This window comes from Chamaea fasciata, unplaced genomic scaffold, assembly GCF_029207755.1.
Source record: "Chamaea fasciata isolate MVZ Bird 193981 ecotype frontalis unplaced genomic scaffold, bChaFas1.0.hap1 SCAF_25, whole genome shotgun sequence".
In the NCBI taxonomy this organism is placed as follows: Eukaryota; Metazoa; Chordata; class Aves; order Passeriformes; family Sylviidae; genus Chamaea; species Chamaea fasciata.
In genome coordinates, this window is record NW_027094110.1 from 5,382,630 (window position 1) to 5,398,912 (window position 16,283).

Sequence of the window (16,283 nt, forward strand, 5' to 3'; positions counted from 1 at the left end):
GCTACAGCTTCCCCGTTTCTGCTGGGGGAACATCTGAGTCCTAGACAGAAGTGACAAAGAAGCCCTCACTGCTGGGCTGAGCTGCGGGGCCAGGGCTCCGTTATCCTCAGCCCACTCCAGGGAGGGACCTCCAGTCAGAGACGTGACTGTGTCCACGGACCCAGACTCCTGGCACCAGTCCCATTTGGCCAGGACCTGGGAAATTAACTGTTGTCTATGCAAAGGGAAGGGGATTCATGTTCACTGTCCCCTTTCCCAGCTGGCTCCATCAGCCTGGGGGTTGTCAGAAGGGTTGGGGTATGGACCTGGGGCTGGAGATCGGTCCTAGACCAGGTCTCCTGTGTCCCCCTCTCTTCTTAATTGCATGCAAGAACTGCAGCTTTCCCGTGTCTTTGTGCAGATACTGGGGTTCTTCTGTCTCTCACAGGCCCCACCTGACAAACTTCTGAGTCTTTTTGTCAAGTGATTCTGGTGTTCGAGAAGACAGGTGGGGGACGTGTCTACTCTGACAGCTCGGTGGCTCACAGTAATGAGCAGAGCTTGAATAGTCCCCATAGGTGGCCGTGCTGGCCACTGGGATAGACTCCCACGACCACAAAGGCTGTTCTGGCTTCCGGACTGATGCATCACTGAACCCCTTCCAGCACCGTCCCAGATCTCCAGCGCTGATGTGAAGCCAATGGCATCTCCGCTCTGAATGAGAGCTGGCGCTCTGCCTCGCATTGCAGACACCGCAGAGCACGGCCCTGCACGCAGCCCGGGGGCACAGCCTGATCCCCGGGGCAACCCCCCAAAGTACGGTGCCTTCCCACCCGGGCACAGCGCGCTTCAGCCGCCCCCTCAGAAGGGCAAAGTGTGGTTCGGGCAGCTCTGTGCCCGCGAGCTGCCGTGCTCAGGAGCCTCTCAGGGTGTGCACTTCCCCCGCCGCAGCCTGCGGGCCGCCGTGCCATGGGTCCGCCACAGAAACACCCCAATCCCTGCCCTCGGCGTACCCAAACCCCCACTCCGCAGCCGCACCTGCGCAGGAATCGAAGCACGCAGAGCTGAAGGGTGCCCGAAAGTGCGGCACAGAGAAAGCCGACGGTGCACAGCACTCCACGGCCACATTCGTGCCCTGCCTCTCTCCAGCATCCCAACCCAGCGCTGCGCCCTCCTTCCCTCCCTCCCCGCGCTGGGGCTGGTTCGGGCGCGCCCTCCCAGTCTGGAGCCGCCATCAGCCCAGTCCTGTCTCCTCCCCTCCGCTCCTCCCGCCCCTCCCGCTCCAGCTCCCGGAGCTGCTGCTGATGCCAGAGCGGGCTCCAGCCCGGCAGAGCCCCCGCCGGAGCGAGGTCCCCCGAGACCTCGGCCAGCAGCGAGCCTCCCAGCCCCGGCCGGCAGCTCTGCCCGCAGCCCGCAGCCGCTCTCTCCGGGCCAGCTGCGGAGTCACCGCAGAGGACACGAACCTGCGGGGACAACAGCAAATGCGCCCGGCGAGAGGCAGCCGCCCCCGCTGGGCTTCTCCCGGGCCGGAGGCGAGCTGTGCCCCCGCCCAGGGACAGCGGGCACGGCCGAGGTGCCACGCGCTGGCCGGTCCCCATTGATGTTACCTTGTCACCCGCGCTCGGAAAGCATGTGGGGACACGGCTCCTGACTGCCGCGGGACAAGGGGCTGGCTGGGGACAGCCACTGCTAAGAAACTGCCCCCCCCCCCCAACTTGTCATCCCTGTGATCTGCTGCCACCAGGTCCCCCATGAGGTCACTGCTGCTGCCGCTGCTGGTGCTGTGGGTGCCGCGGCTCCCAGGGACCCTGGCAGAGGTAAGCGCTTGACTCCCCAGCCCCCGCTTTGGCTCCGCGGCTCTTGGCTCCCGGCTCTCTGCCGCGAGGGGCTGCGCCGCCGGCGGAGGACTCGGCTGCGGGTGCCTCTGTCTGGCCGTGCAGCTCCGCCACATCAGCGGCGTTCGCCATCCCGAGCGCCGCTTCCCCCGCTGCCCCTGGGACCCCGGGCCCGCTGCCTGGGACCGCAGCGTGTCTCTGTTGCCGTGGCTGCGCGGCTCCTCGCCCGGCAGTGGCCCGGCTGCTGTTCCCAGGCGTCCCCAGCCGCTTCGCTCTCCTCTGCCAAAAGCCCCGCGATCGGTGGGGGGTCGGAACGAGTCCGCCCGCAGAGCCGAGGGAAAAGAGCGCCGGGAAGATGATGGGTCTGCTGTGGCTTGTTGCAGGACAGGGAGTGGGCAGTAGACATTTCCTTTAACGTGGGGGGAACTGACGCCAGTCCAAAGCCGGGCACACCCTGCTGGGAGCAGGCTGTGAAGAACGGGTGTCCCCGCTGCCGGGGAGGCTGCCAGGGGCTCCGGGGACTCTGTTCCTCCCGTGGGGGGTGGCAGCTGGACTGAGGTCTGTGGTCCCTCCATCCTCTCCCTGTGATGGTGGGAAGGAGGTGTGCTTGTAGAGGGAATGAGGTTGCCAGGCCCTGTCCAGACCTCAATCCCTCCCTGTCTCTCCAGATCTGTGCTGGTTTGGTGGCCTCTTCCCCTGTGTGCATGGCCCCGTGTTGGGCAGCAGCCCTAGGACCCATGCAAAAGGCCAGGGCAGCCCACAAGCTGCATCTGCCGAGTCTGTCTCTGCCTTGGCCAAGGGAGGTCTAAGAAGTGACCCAGGCTCTCCTAGGAAAAGGGGTCACAGCCCACAGATGCCATGTCAGGGTGGGACCTGTGCCTGGCCAGCCCAACCCCTGGTGTGGCACAGGGCACCTCTCCAGATGTTGGTCTCAGCCCAAGCCCCCCTCATCCTGCCCCTCTCTCACTGGACACCTTCAATCCCCCAGGGCGAGGGATGCAACCACACAGCACGGGCAGCGCTGGAGGGCCAGGATGCAAGTGGTGAAAGAGGTGAGTCACAGGACTGAGGTTCCTGGGCTGAGGAGGATGGGGTGGTCTCAGTGCCTGGAGCGGTGAGATGAGCAGGTGTGCTGGACCAGGACTCTTGGAGTTAAGAGCAGCTTTGTAAATACTCTGCTTTAGGCTAACTACAGGCTATAGATCATGCCCAGGGAAGTGGGAGAGTCAGTCCTGTCCTTCTCCAGCAACCAGCTGTGAGAGAGGATCCAGAGCTCTCTGCTTCCACAGAGCACCAGGTGGGCTCAGCAGCAGCGCAGCTCAGAGCCTTGGAGTTGCCTGGTTAGATCAGAATCTGTAAGGCAATCCCGTGGCTGCTGTGGGCCTGGAGCCAGCACAGTGCCCACATGGCATCAGCCTGTGCCAATGAGAAATCACCTGGATGATCCACAGGCACCTGTCAGGGCATGAGGTGTATCTGGATGTGCTGTCTGTGATGTGGTTAGTGGGAACATGAGGAGTGCTGGGGTCACAGGCCTCTGGCCCATTTTAGGTACATTTGTGCTGCAGATGTGAGGAAGGTGACAGAGGGAGGCAGGTGATGAAGTTGCTGGAAACTCAAGGGAAGCTGAGAACTCATCCTTCAGGAGATAAGGAAGGGCTTGCAGTAACAAGCCATCCCTGCCTGAACGCCGGGCAGGACAGTGACCTGTGGGTTGCCTTCAGGTCAGCTGTGCCTGCTGCTCTGGCTGTCTGCTGACAGCGAGGGTAGCCCAGGGCAGCTGTCCCAGGACTAGACACCTCACCCACGGGCATCCAGCTACATTTAGCCAGCCCTTCCTGAGCTGCCTGATCCTAAATATGCACTTGAACTTCTCACGGATGGCACTGAGAAGGCCTTTCCCAGGGACACTACGTGCTCCTATTCATGTCCATCTGATGTCCTTTGGTCACTTTGCCCTCACCAGCAGGCTCCAAACCATAGCATTGCATGGAACAGAAGTTGCACATAGTTCTAAAAGTGTTCAGCTCTGGGAAAGACACTGACAGCTCCTGAGCAGTGCCAACTGTGTCCCTGCCCTGGGCTCACCCCACACTGCTCCTTCCTGGCTGTACAAAAAGTGCCCCGTGGCAGGCCTCTGGGGCAGTCATCGTGCTTGGTTCATGCTCTCTCACTGTGCCAGACCCTATGTAAGCCTGTCATAACACATTGCACGCCATAAATTTTAAGTGCTAATTATTACACAAATGTCTTGTTAGCACTAGAGCTGTTTTGGCATTTTCCAAAGGCTGGGAGCAATAGAAAACTCATGGATCTGGAACCTGGGGACTTGGGTTAGTTCTGGACTTGGTAGTGCTGGGGCAACAGTTGGACTCAAATGATCTTAAAGGGCTTTTCCAACCTAAATGGTTCCATGACTGACAGCAAGGCTGAAGATGGGGGTATGTAACAATCTGCTGGAGACAGTGTGAGGCAGAGATAGACCCTGCCCTTGTCACACCACCAGCCTGGGCCTGACAGACAGGCTCTGCCTGGCTCCTGTTGTGTAGGTGACTCCTGAGCAGCTCTAAGGGCAGGAATTCAATAGCAGTTTCAGCCACTGACCCACCAATTAGGCAGAGCCCTGTATGCCACTTCCGTGTCCCCAGACACTTTCCATTGGGATGTCACAGCACCAGCCCCACAGCCCCAGCACACTGACCTCCCTGCTGCAGCACAGCCAAGGCAGGGACATGCCTCAGCAGGGGCTGGGGCCAATCTGGTCCCCATTTCCTCTGTGTATGCAGTGTCCCACTCTTCCCATGTCACCTCTGAACTGGGCAGGATGGGGGCGACTCATTGTCTGGATTCCCCTAAAGCAGCTTTTCCCCCTTCCCTGTCAGAGCCCACACAGAGGCAGAGATTATTGCAGGGAGCATCGTGGCCCCCCTGCCATATCCATCCTGCCCCCTAACTGGCCACTCTCTTGCTTCTCCATGGTGGACCCAGAGCCTTCAACATCTTTTTGGGGGGCTCAAGCCAACCAAGGTGATGAGCAATGGATTATACCCAGCCAGGGAACTTCCCTGCCTTAAATCAGGACTCTTTGGACAAAGCACACGATGACCTGAAGCCTTCTCATCTTTCTCCAGTGGAGCAGATGCTCCATACTTAGGAGCATCTCTTTGACAACTTCTTTTGACCTGAGTCCATGTAGGTTTCTGAACATTCTTGTGTTTCCCAAAGGATGTTCAGAGCCCTCAAGGTCAGGGTGGTGGCCAGTGCCTGGTGTACCCAGCAAGGGTGGGTGGCTGGTGGCTGGCCCTGCAGGCTGGCACCCAGCACCACCAAACCCTGCTGAGAGTTTTGGATTTGCCTTTGCAGGCACCGTCCTGAATGTCAGTGTGAGTTACCATGATCGGTCAGACTCTTTCCTTCTGTCCTGGGATGAGCCAGAGGGAGGTGCCAGGGGATATTTGCTCGCCCTCTCCTCCCTGGGGTCAAGCACGCTGCTGCAGAATGTGTCAGCTGGACCCAACACCACCAGCTTCTGGTTCCGTGGGCTGACTCCTGGCACGCGCTACGAGATCGAGGTGACAGCCACGCTGGCCTGCATGGACACCACCAGCCAGACCATCACAGCACAGACAAGTAAGGGCTCCCCAGGACCCCAGTGGTCCTACCAGTGACTCTTGTGCTGTTCGAAGTCCTACTAGTTCATGGGTGGTTGTGCTTTTCCTCACTTTCACAAGAAGTGTCCTAGGGTCCTTCCTGGGTCCCCAGAGTCTTAGGGGTCATTCCCTCATCCTTGTGGAGGAAGGGTCCTGCTCCTGCACCTTGTATGGGCTGGGTTCATGCTTTATCTTCTCCCCCTAGAATAACGGAGGTGATGATGGACCAGCCCATGATGTGGCTTGCAGAGAGCTGAGGGCTGGAAGATGTCACGCCTAGAGGTCCAGAAATAGCTACAAGGAAGGAGCATCAGCTCCACAATTTTGGCACATCTCTGTCAGTCACTGCTCACCCCAGGCCTTGCTCTGTGCCAAGGGCTGAAGAAGGGGAACAGGGCTGGTGGCTGTACAGGTCAGGTGGAGATGGCAGCCCTTGCTGCACCTCTGCAGAAGATCCTTGAGTAAATCAGTGCAGGTGAAGGTGGGAAAACTTGCAAAAGGGAGTAGAGCTGGAGGGAGGAGATTGGACCGTGGAAGGGCAGGTGTCAGGCAGCAGTGGTGGAAGCAGAAGCTGGTTGTCACAGAAAGGCAGGTGGCAGGACCCACAGGGCCAGCAGGAGCAGAGGACCTGTCAGCAGGTGAGCTTCCAGGTGATGATGGCTTCACCTTTATGTGTTGACCCTGACCAAGCCTCCCTGCTCAGTTCAGAGTAACTGCTGAGACTGATCCAAGGGGATGGTGCGGCCCACACAGCCCGGGGGAAGATGGTGAGTGGTCAGGGAGGTGATGAGGCTGTGCTTGGGGAATCCTTGCTGGAGCCCCTCTGCTCTGGAGGTGGGCTGAGAGATCTGAGGTTGTTCAGCCTGGGGAGGAGAAGGCTCCAGGGTGGCCTTAAAATACCTTTGAGTACCTAAAGGGGATCTGAAAATAGAGAAATATGGGCTTTTTACATGGGCAGATGGTGGCAGGACAAGAGGGAAGAGTTTTAAACTGGCAGAGGAGAAGTTTAGATCAGATCTTCAGAAGGAATTCTTCCCTGTGAGAGTGGTGAAGCCCTGGCACAGAGTGCCCAGAGAAACTTTGGCTGCCCTATCCCTGGAAGTATCCAAGGTCAGACTGGATGGGGCTTGGAACAACTTGGGATAGTGGAAGGTGCCCCCGGCCATGGCAGGGGGTGGGACTGGATGAGCTTTAAGGTCCCTTCCAACCCAAACCATTCCAGGATTCTGTGACTGGGTTCTGTGAAGCTGGCTGGCAAGCACCTCACCAGGCAAAGGCAAGTTCCACCGGCCTGTGAGCAACTTACCAGGTCAGGCACTGGCAGGCAGGCAGCCAGCAGTGCCTGTGCCTTGTCCCATGCAGGGCCATCACCTGTGCACAACCTGAGCCTGAGCAGCGGCGGGAGCCGTGTCTCTCTGCGGGCGGCCTGGGCGCACGGGCACGGCGGGCGGGACGGGTACAGCCTGGCCCTGTGGCACAGCCACTCCCACACCCTGGTGAGGAACGTGTCCCTCCTGCCCAGCGCCACCACCTTCCTCTTCGACGGGCTCCTGGCTGGCAGCGAGTATGCCCTGAAGGTCAGCACGCTGGCTGGGTCCAGCCAGGCCAGCACCAGTATCCACCAGTGGACAGGTAGGGAGTGCTGGGTGTGCCTGCCCAAGGAGGAAGGGGTTTGGCAGGGAGGATGCAGCACGTGTGCCGGGCTGGCAAGGGGAGGAGGTCTCCAGGCTTGTGTATGGTGGGGAACAGCTGGAGTGTCTCATATCCCCACTGAGAGCTGAGTGCCTGGGCCAAAGGGAAAACTTTGCACCTTGGGCCTGCCTTGCAGCACCCACAGCTTGGATTTGTCTGTTCCCAGGGGAGAGGGGCAGTCTGGGGATCCTGGATCTCTTGGCTCCTGAGAGCTGCAGGGGTGCTGCAGTACCCAGTCTGCCACCCCTCTGCCCTGCAGCCTGGAAGAACATGACAGTGTGGAGGGACCTCAAGGCCCCTCCAACCTCTGTGGGAGGGGGCACGGGAGGGACATCCTTCAGTAGACCCCTGTCAGACTTTCAGCCCCCATGCCATAGAGAGCAGCTGTGAGCACAGGGGCCCCTGGGGAGACAGGAGGGTCCAGGGACCACCAGCCCCAGTGCTGAACCTTGCTGTGTCCTGCTCTTGCCCTCAGCTCCCTCCAGCCCCACCCAGCTGAGGCTCAGCCCAGGTTCCAGCACCAGCCTCGTCGCCTCCTGGGCAGATGCTACAGGGGCTGCCTGGATCCACCTTGAGCTCCGCAACCTCCTCACCCAAAAGGTCAGCACGACCCTGTCAGCCAGGAGGGGCCTCACCAGCTACACCTTCCAGCATCTCCACCCTGGCACTCAGTACTGGCTGGGGCTCAGTGCCACAGCTGGGCCCCACACCGTGGTGGGACCCAATGCCACTGCCTGGACATGTGAGTATGAACTTGGCCGCCCCAGCTTTCTCCCTGCCTTTGGTCCAGCCTCTGAATCCAAAGGTTTCCTACTAAGGCCTTGGGTGCACAGGGTGATTTTGCTTGGACCTGGCCGAAAGCTGCTCCAGGACCCAGCTCTGGGGCACTGCTGTCGTGGGGCCAGTGAACCCCTTCAGCACGTGGATCCCCTGTGCTGGCTTGCTTCTCCCTGGGATACAGTGAGAGCAGCCTGTGGTCTCTCCCCCTAGGAGGAGGATGGAAGGGCAGCAGATCCCAGTGGTGTTCAGTGCTGCTGGAGCTTGGCTCTCATGTGCCTCAGGGCTCTGCAAGGGCAGCAGAAAAAAATGGGGCAAGGGGGCAGCAGTTGAGCTGGTTTGAGCTGGGGGCCTCTGGGAGGGGCTTACAGAAGAATGAGAAAGACTTTTTACATGGGCATCATTTTACAGTGCTAGGACAAGGGCTGAATGGTTTTAAACTAAAATAGGAGAGATTTAGATCAGATGTTAGGAAGAAATTCTGCCCTGTGAGGGTGCTGAGGCCCTGGCACAGGGGGCCCAGAGAAGCTTTGGCCGCCCCATCCCTGGGAGTGTCCAAGGCCAGGTTGGACAGGGCTTGGAGCAACCTGGGATAGTGGAAGGTGCCCCTGCCTGTGGCAGGGACGTGGAATGAATGAGCTTCAAGGTCTTTCCAATCCAAACCATTCCAGAATTCTATGATTCTATGAAATGGATTTTCAGTGCACTTTGATTGTTGTCAAGCTTATGTTGTGATAGCACCTGATAACCTCATCCTGGTGGATGTTCCCAACATGATAGGTGCTGTGCAAATACAGCCAAGGAATCCAGGAGCCTCTGGCAGGTCAAAACAGTGAGGGCAGCCCTCCCAGAACCCACTATTGCACCATTCCCCCAGCCTCTCTCTGCTCTAGTCTCAGGCTGATGAGGGCCCTGAAAGAGGGGGACTTTGCTGGTGACACCATGGTCATAGCCCAGTAAAAAGTTCCAGTCCTGAACTTGCTCTCCCAGATGTTTCCAGGAAAACCTGGAGGGAAGTGGAGAGGGCAGAGCAGATTCACACTGAACACCAAGGTAGCATTGGCCCTTGAATGACGGAGGTGCCAAGGTGCAGACCCAGAGCTGCTGCGGCCAGTGACTTGTCCTGGCACTGGCCAAACACTGGTCATGTGTATGCTGGGAGGACCTGGGTGCCACCAGGTGTCAAGTCTCCAGCTCCTTCCTGCTCCACCTGCCAGCTCAGGAAGCTGGAGCCTGCTCCCTGCTGACTCTGCAGATGGGATTTTGGAAGGCCTCCAGAGCTCCAGCTGGTTTGTTTCTGCTCTGGAGTGAGGCTGATTCCCGCTATTGCCGTCTGCAGCTCTGACCTGCTCCACTGAACAAAATTCCCCCATGCCAGATGCATGAGCCAGGGGCGTCTGGCCAGGAGTTTGGTCCAGGCCAGTTCCTGGGAATATCAGCAAGCCCATGGTGGGATGTGAATGGAGTGGAGGGAGACTTTTAGGAATTTCTCAGCAAGGCTGCCAGATTGTCTGGGCTCTGTTAGTCCAGGAATGCTTGTGCTGGGGAGTGCAGATAGCTCACACCAAAAGGATGTCTAAGGCTGGATGTAACCCTGCCAGGAATGAGGCTCAGAAGAGTCAGGGGTACAGAGTACCCCATAACCCTGACTCACACAATCCTATTCCCTTCCAGACCCCTTGAGCCCTGGCAATGTGACCCTGAGCAGTGCAGAGGAGCAGAACTCCTTACAAGCTCGCTGGAGTATCCCAGGGGGACAGAGGGACTTCTACCTGGTGACACTGCGAGAGGGAGAGGACGGCATTCCAACGAGGAACATCTCCGTTGGTGGGGACAATGATCACGTCACCTTCCACGGGCTGAGCCCTGGCCAGCAGTACTCTGTCCAGGTGGTGGTGGTGGCAGGGCCGTACAGGGCATCAGCACACAGCACAGCAGCCTGGACAGGTGAGCAGAAATCCCACGTGTGGCCCTCGAGGCTGTTCCTGCTGCCTGGTGAAGGGGCTGCTGCCTGGAGGGGGCTGGGGGCGAGGCAGGCACAGGGACAGGGCATCCGGGACACCTGGTGTCAAAAGTAGGTTGTGGATGAGGGCAGTAAAATCTGCCTTCTCACAGTTCCTGGTGAGGGTGGGCTCAGAGGTCCTGGGCAGGCTTGTGCCAGAAAGTGTCAGGCACAAATGAAGACCAGATCCTGCTTCATGTCTTCTGGACTGTTTGGCAGGTTGCAGGCAGCTTCCTGCCTTCCCCTCACCACAACTGGATGGATGGGCAGGGAAGCACCACCAGCCCCTCCAATGGGGGCATGTCTCTGGGCTGAGTTTCCCCTGGGTTACTTGTGGAGCCACAGTTGTTACTGTTCCAGAGCTGCCACTCTGGGAAAGGACGATTGGAGCTATACAGTTTGGGGAGATGCCCACCCAACCTGTGGTGCTGGGGCAGTAAGAGCTCTCCCTTCAGCCCCTTCTGCCCCTGTGTGAGATGAAGACAATTGCAGTGTCACAGAATCACAGAACCTTTAGGGTTGGAAGGGACCTCTGGAGATCATCTAGTCCAACCCCCCCGCTCTAGGGTCACCTAGAGCAATTTGAAAAGCAGAAAATATCTTGTGAAAGCAATCTTCCTGCCTGATGCACTGTCCCATGTCGTGCTGTCCTTGTCCCTTGCAGAACCACAAGCACCATCTGGCGTGAGCCTGTCCAGCCAGGGTAGCCCCCACAGCCTGCTGGCCAGCTGGGAGGAGGCGACAGGGGAGGGCTATCTGCTGGTCCTCAGCCTTGCAGAGCACCCTGTGAAGAACAGCTCCTTGCTCAGGGGTGTCACGAGCTTCACCTACGAGGCCCTCCACCCTGGGACCCTCTACACCTTTGAGGTCAGCACTGTGGCTGGTCCCTACACATCCTCACCCCGGTGCATCTCCAACTGGACATGTGAGTGCCACAGCCCTGGGTACCCACTGATGTCACACCTCAGGGCACTGACAGCACACATCTTCTACAGCTTCATCCAATAACTGGGCAAAAGGCTCAGGAGGAGGCAGAGGTGCTGCTGGATGTGTCTGACCCTGCTCAGTTTCCCAGTCACCAGGCACGGGGGGCAGCTGAGCCCAGTGCCCTTCTCCTTCTCCTCAGCCCACCCTCCTGTGGCAATGCTCAAGCTGCCGCTGCCTTGAGCCACCTCTTCCACCACCCACCACCTCCTTCAGCACCAGAATAATTTTTTCTCTGTGCCAGTTTGAACTGTGCTGGCCCAGTCCCTCCCAGACTGGCGTGTGGGTGTCAGCAGGGGTGACAATGGTCAAAGCACCTGGATGCAGGTTTTCCGCAGGGAAGGGACTCCTGCCCCAGCACATTAGGAGTTGCACTTCTGCCAGGTGATTCTAGACCTTTCCTTTTCTAGACCCTTTGCCCCTAGAGCAGCTGACCCTCAGCAATGGGGGCCACAGCACCTCTCTGCAAGCCTCCTGGAGAGCAGTTTCCTCTGGCAGCACCGGCTACACAGGGACCCTCCGGGAAACCAAGTCCCAGGAGCAGATCAGGAATGTGACTGTGGGGAGTGACTGGACAAATGTCACCTTGGAGAACCTGGTCCCTGGGCGACAGTACACACTGGAGATGGCTGCTATGGCTGGGCCTTACAGATCCCCTGTGCGATCAGCCACCGACTGGACGTGTGAGTGTGACAGTCCTACCTCACCCTCCTGCAGGGCACAACCACAACCTGCCTGTGAGAGCAGAACACTCACAGCAGGAGAGTGGCCCATGTGTGGGGAGGTGGGGAATTGGAGACAGGGGCACATAGACAGACAGAGTGGGCTGTCATCTGGAACCACATGCAGCCATGTTGGAAGTAAAAGGGTCTGCAGTGCAGCAGGAACCCATCACTGAACTGAAAACATTTACAAATGTCACCCAGGGGAAGGTGGGGACCCGCTCCCATGGCTGTTCTGGGTGTGGTGTGCTGACTCTTGACCTAACCCCAGCAGGTGCAGACAGCAGAGGGTGCCCAGGACAGGTGTGTGCAGCCCCTACACCACACCACAGCCTCCTCTCACTGCCTGGGTGTCTCTTCTCTCTCAGACCCCCTGGCTCCGGCCGGCGTGACACTGACCAACACTCGGCGCCCAATGGGGCTCTCGGCCTTCTGGGACAAGGCTGCTGGTGATGTGGAGCAGTTCCACCTCCAGCTCTACAGCAAGAGCCATGCAGCACAGAGGAACACCTCAGTGGGGCCAAACACCCACAACTTTACATTCCTGGGACTGTCCCCTGGCACTCAGTACTTCCTGAAGGTGACTGTCCTCGCTGGCCCATACAGATCTTCGTCACACTTTGCCACTGAGTGGACATGTGAGTCAGAAGTATTCCCAGTCTCTTGCAGGGATGGGACATCCTGGCGCTGCCTGTAAGACTAGCAGTGACACAAACTTGTCTGGGTGGAGGGAGAGCTCTGGCAAGACCTGCATGCTCCCTGTCGTGGAAGACAGAGCATGTGTCATAGGTTAGGTGCTGTGTGCTTGGCTCCAAAAGACCCTTTTCCCCAGCTTAGGTTTTCCCCAGTCAAGCTGAACCTTCTACCTAGACCCCTGTTGATCTCAATCCAGTCAGGGACTGGTGGGAGAGGGATGTGAGAGAGGAAGCCCAGAGACCTGTATGGGCTGGCTGCTGTCTGTGGAGCAGAGCAGCCCACTGGGAGCTGGGTGCTCTCAGCACCTGTCTGTGAGCAGCACCCTGGGGGCACGCACAGGCAGCTTGCATGTCCCCCAGGAGAACAGGAGATCTGGTGGTCAGGTGCCCCCACTTCTCTCTCAGCCCTGTGCAGAGGTGCAGGTTGTGCCCTGGCTTCTCCAGGTGGCTCCTCCTCCTCATGGGTCTCCATCCTCTGCTTTCCTCCAGATCCACTGTCCCTGGCTAACGTGAGCGTGCAGCCTGGCCGGAAACCCCAGGAGCTGCACGTGAGCTGGGTGGAGTCCGGAGGTGGCAGAGATCACTTGGTACAGCTCTCAGTGGCTGAGTCCCTGTCCATCATCAGGAATGTGTCTGTCCCCCGTGGAGTCAGCCAGCTCGACCTGGAGGGGCTGGTGCCAGGGTGCCGGTACCGCGTGGAGATCATTTCCCAGGCTGGGCCTCATCGCATCTCCTCTCAGACTGCCATCGGCTACACTGGTAGAACACAGCTCCCCTGCTCCCACCAGCCTTAGACATTGTGTGGATGCCCACAGTCCTCCAGCTCCCAGCTTCATTCCCAAACTAGAGTCAGTTCTGAGCACCCCAGGTTTGTCCCCAGTGACGCTGTTTCTCTCCCGCAGTCCCACTGCCTCCTCGTTCCCTGTCTGCCAGCCCTGTCAGCATGGCCCGGGCCCTGGCTGTGCGCTGGGAGGCTGCTCCTGGGCAGAGGGATGGATACCTGCTCAGCGTGCTCGAGGAGGGCTCTTCTGCACTGCCAAGGAATCTGGAAGCAGGGAAGGACAGCACCAATGTCACTGTGTCACAGCTGGAACCAGGAACGTGCTACCTAGTTAGGATCTGGGCAGTGGCTGGACCCTACCGCTCCCTCCCTGGAAACATCAGCAGCTGCACAGGTCAGCAGCTGTGACACCCACGGGTGATGGGATCAGTGTTGGCACCTGGGGAGAGGAGAGGAGAGGAGAGGAGAGGAGAGGAGAGGAGAGGAGAGGAGAGGAGAGGAGAGGAGAGGAGAGGAGAGGAGAGGAGAGGAGAGGAGAGGAGAGGAGAGGGGAGGAGAGGAGAGGGGAGGGGAGGGGAGGGGAGGGGAGGGGAGGGGAGGGGAGGGGAGGGGAGGGGAGGGGAGGGGAGGGGAGGGGAGGGGAGGGGAGGGGAGGGGAGGGGAGGGGAGGGGAGGGGAGGGGAGGGGAGGGGAGGGGAGGGGAGGGGAGGGGAGGGGAGGGGAGGGGAGGGGAGGGGAGGGGAGGGGAGGGGAGGGGAGGGGAGGGGAGGGGAGGGGAGGGGAGGGGAGGGGAGGGGAGAGGGGAGGGGAGGGGAGGGGAGGGGAGGGGAGGGGAGGGGAGGGGAGGGGAGGGGAGGGGAGGGGAGGGGAGGGGAGGGGAGGGGAGGGGAGGGGAGAGGAGAGGAGAGGAGAGGAGAGGAGAGGAGAGGAGAGGAGAGGAGAGGAGAGGAGAGGAGAGGAGAGGAGAGGAGAGGAGAGGAGAGGAGAGGAGAGGAGAGGAGAGGAGAGGAGAGGAGAGGAGAGGAGAGGAGAGGAGAGGAGAGGAGAGGAGAGGAGAGGAGAGGAGAGGAGAGGAGAGGAGAGGAGAGGAGAGGAGAGGAGAGGAGAGGAGAGGAGAGGAGAGCACTCTGGCCTGGTTTTTGGTGAAGCTGGCCTGTGGTCACATCTTGCCTCTCACAGCCTCTTTGTACAAAGATGGCTGAATGTTCAGAAGTGGATCTCTTCCTCTCTGACTCCTGTGTCTTGTTTTTCCTCACAGTTCCTGCTGCACCAACAAACCTGAGCCTTACCAACCTAGGCAGCTCCTCAGAGCTTTACACATCCTGGAACAAGCCCCCTGGCAGGAGGGACCACTACCATGTTACTCTGTATAGCTTCAGCACCCAGAGCAGGATTCAGGTCCAGACCTTGAGTCCAGATGCCCTGAACATCACCTGGACTCACCTGGAAGCAGGCAGCAAGTTTGCTGTGCAGGTCACCGCTGTGAAAGGCTCATCAGAAGCCTCTTCCATCAATGTTACCCAATGGACATGTGAGTCTGAGTGGTTGGGTTTGGCACAGTGCCCCACTGTGAGCCTCCACCTGAGCCTTCCAGGGCACCCACTGCCACCATCCCCATCCCAAGCCCTGCCCACAGCTTCTAAGTGACAATCCCACCTTTCTGCGCACTGCCCTCACTCCATCCCCAACACAGAGCCAATCCCCCCATCCACCCCAGAGGCTCTGGTCATCTCCCCTGCCACATCCAGCTGTACACCCCAGGGATGATATGCTCAAAGTCACGTGCCCTGCCTGGCCCTCTGTGCCCAGGCTTCTCTCCAGAGGATCTGTGGTGCAGCCTTTCCACTGCCTGGAGGAACCCTGGGCACAGCAGCCAGCTCTCAGCACTGAACCAGGAGGGCTAACTGTCTCCCCGTTGCTTTTCAGATCCCTTGGCCCCTGTCAACCTCACCCTGGGCAGCCCCTCAGCCTCAGCACTGGTGGTGTCCTGGGCAGTGGTGGGTCGAGGGGCAGAAGGCTTCGTGGTGGATGTCGGTGACGCGGCGTCCGGCACTCCTGTCGGGCACACGGTGCTGGGTGGTGATGCCAGGAGTCACATCCTGAGGACCCTGAGCCCTGGCACCTGCTACAGTGTGGCAGTGAGGGCCACAGCTGGGCCCTTCCACACCAGCACCCCCAACCTCACCCACTGCACACGTGAGTGTGATGCTCTCCTTGCAGCCAGGTGCTCTTCACCAGATCTCCCCTTCTCAGTTCAGTCAGAGACCATACTGGTGCAGCTGTCCCGCTTACTTCTGCCACCCATGCAAGTACCCAGGGCTTATTCTGTGCTGGATGCAGCACGAGGAGTCTGTCTAATCCTGTGCCACACCCCACCCCTGGTAGCCATCCACAGCGATCCACAGTCTCAGACAGCAGCCAGGGAGAAAGCAGCTGCCACAGAGTCACATCCAGCCTGTGGGACCCTGCTGCTGACCCAGCTCCTGCAGCGCAGGCTTGGCACAGACACGTAGCATCTCCTTTGTGCTGAGCCCAGATGTGGCTCCTGGCAGTGACTTGTGTTTCCTCCCCAGGCCCGCTGCCCCCGGCCGCTGTGCGCTTGCTGAGCACGGGGCACCCCGACAGGCTGAGCGTGGCCTGGGGGGCCACGGCCGGGGGCAGAGATGGATACACACTCACCCTGTACCATGCACACCTGGGCACTGTGGCAGCTACAGCCTCGCTTGGGAGAGACACCCACAACTTCACCTTCACGGGACTGGCCCCAGGACACGAGTACTCCCTGGAAGCCACTGCCACAGCTGGACAGTACCAGGCAGCAGCACCCAGAATCAGTGGCTGGACACGTGAGTACCTAAAGCAGTGTCCTCTGCAGAGGGGTAGGAAATGTCACACCACTGGGCTGTCCTGGGGAGAGTTGAGAGGTTCATGGGGGAGCTGGTGGCTTTGGAGGTGTGCACACACCTCTGCACAGGTGTGACGCACAACAGTTAGTTCAGGGGCACGCTGCTGGCTGCATGGCACTGGCATGTTCAGCTGAAGGCTTGCACAAGGACATGCTGACGAAACAGGGCTGCCCTGATGTGCCTGTGCTGGGGCATCCCCTGCCTGTGCTGACCCATCTCCCTGTGCACAGGAGCTCAGAAATGTACAGGGCACTCATGCT

General features: G+C 59.5%; 1 protein-coding gene across 1 annotated transcript in view; it reads left to right on the forward strand.

The window, feature by feature from the left end:
- The first annotated feature begins 1,730 nt into the window (after positions 1-1,730).
- The window catches only part of LOC136301277 (receptor-type tyrosine-protein phosphatase V-like), a 34,965-nt gene continuing 20,412 nt past the window's right edge, over positions 1,731-16,283 (forward strand). Inside the window, exons 1-16 of the mRNA XM_066204210.1 lie at positions 1,731-1,796; positions 1,920-2,176; positions 2,291-2,372; positions 2,803-2,866; positions 5,178-5,444; positions 6,827-7,096; positions 7,632-7,898; positions 9,608-9,880; positions 10,600-10,860; positions 11,330-11,602; positions 12,010-12,279; positions 12,826-13,095; positions 13,239-13,511; positions 14,376-14,648; positions 15,044-15,313; positions 15,691-15,963. Of these exons, the coding sequence (XP_066060307.1) occupies positions 1,731-1,796; positions 1,920-2,176; positions 2,291-2,372; positions 2,803-2,866; positions 5,178-5,444; positions 6,827-7,096; positions 7,632-7,898; positions 9,608-9,880; positions 10,600-10,860; positions 11,330-11,602; positions 12,010-12,279; positions 12,826-13,095; positions 13,239-13,511; positions 14,376-14,648; positions 15,044-15,313; positions 15,691-15,963 (3,709 nt within the window). The remainder of the gene's footprint in view (positions 1,797-1,919; positions 2,177-2,290; positions 2,373-2,802; positions 2,867-5,177; positions 5,445-6,826; positions 7,097-7,631; positions 7,899-9,607; positions 9,881-10,599; positions 10,861-11,329; positions 11,603-12,009; positions 12,280-12,825; positions 13,096-13,238; positions 13,512-14,375; positions 14,649-15,043; positions 15,314-15,690; positions 15,964-16,283) is intronic.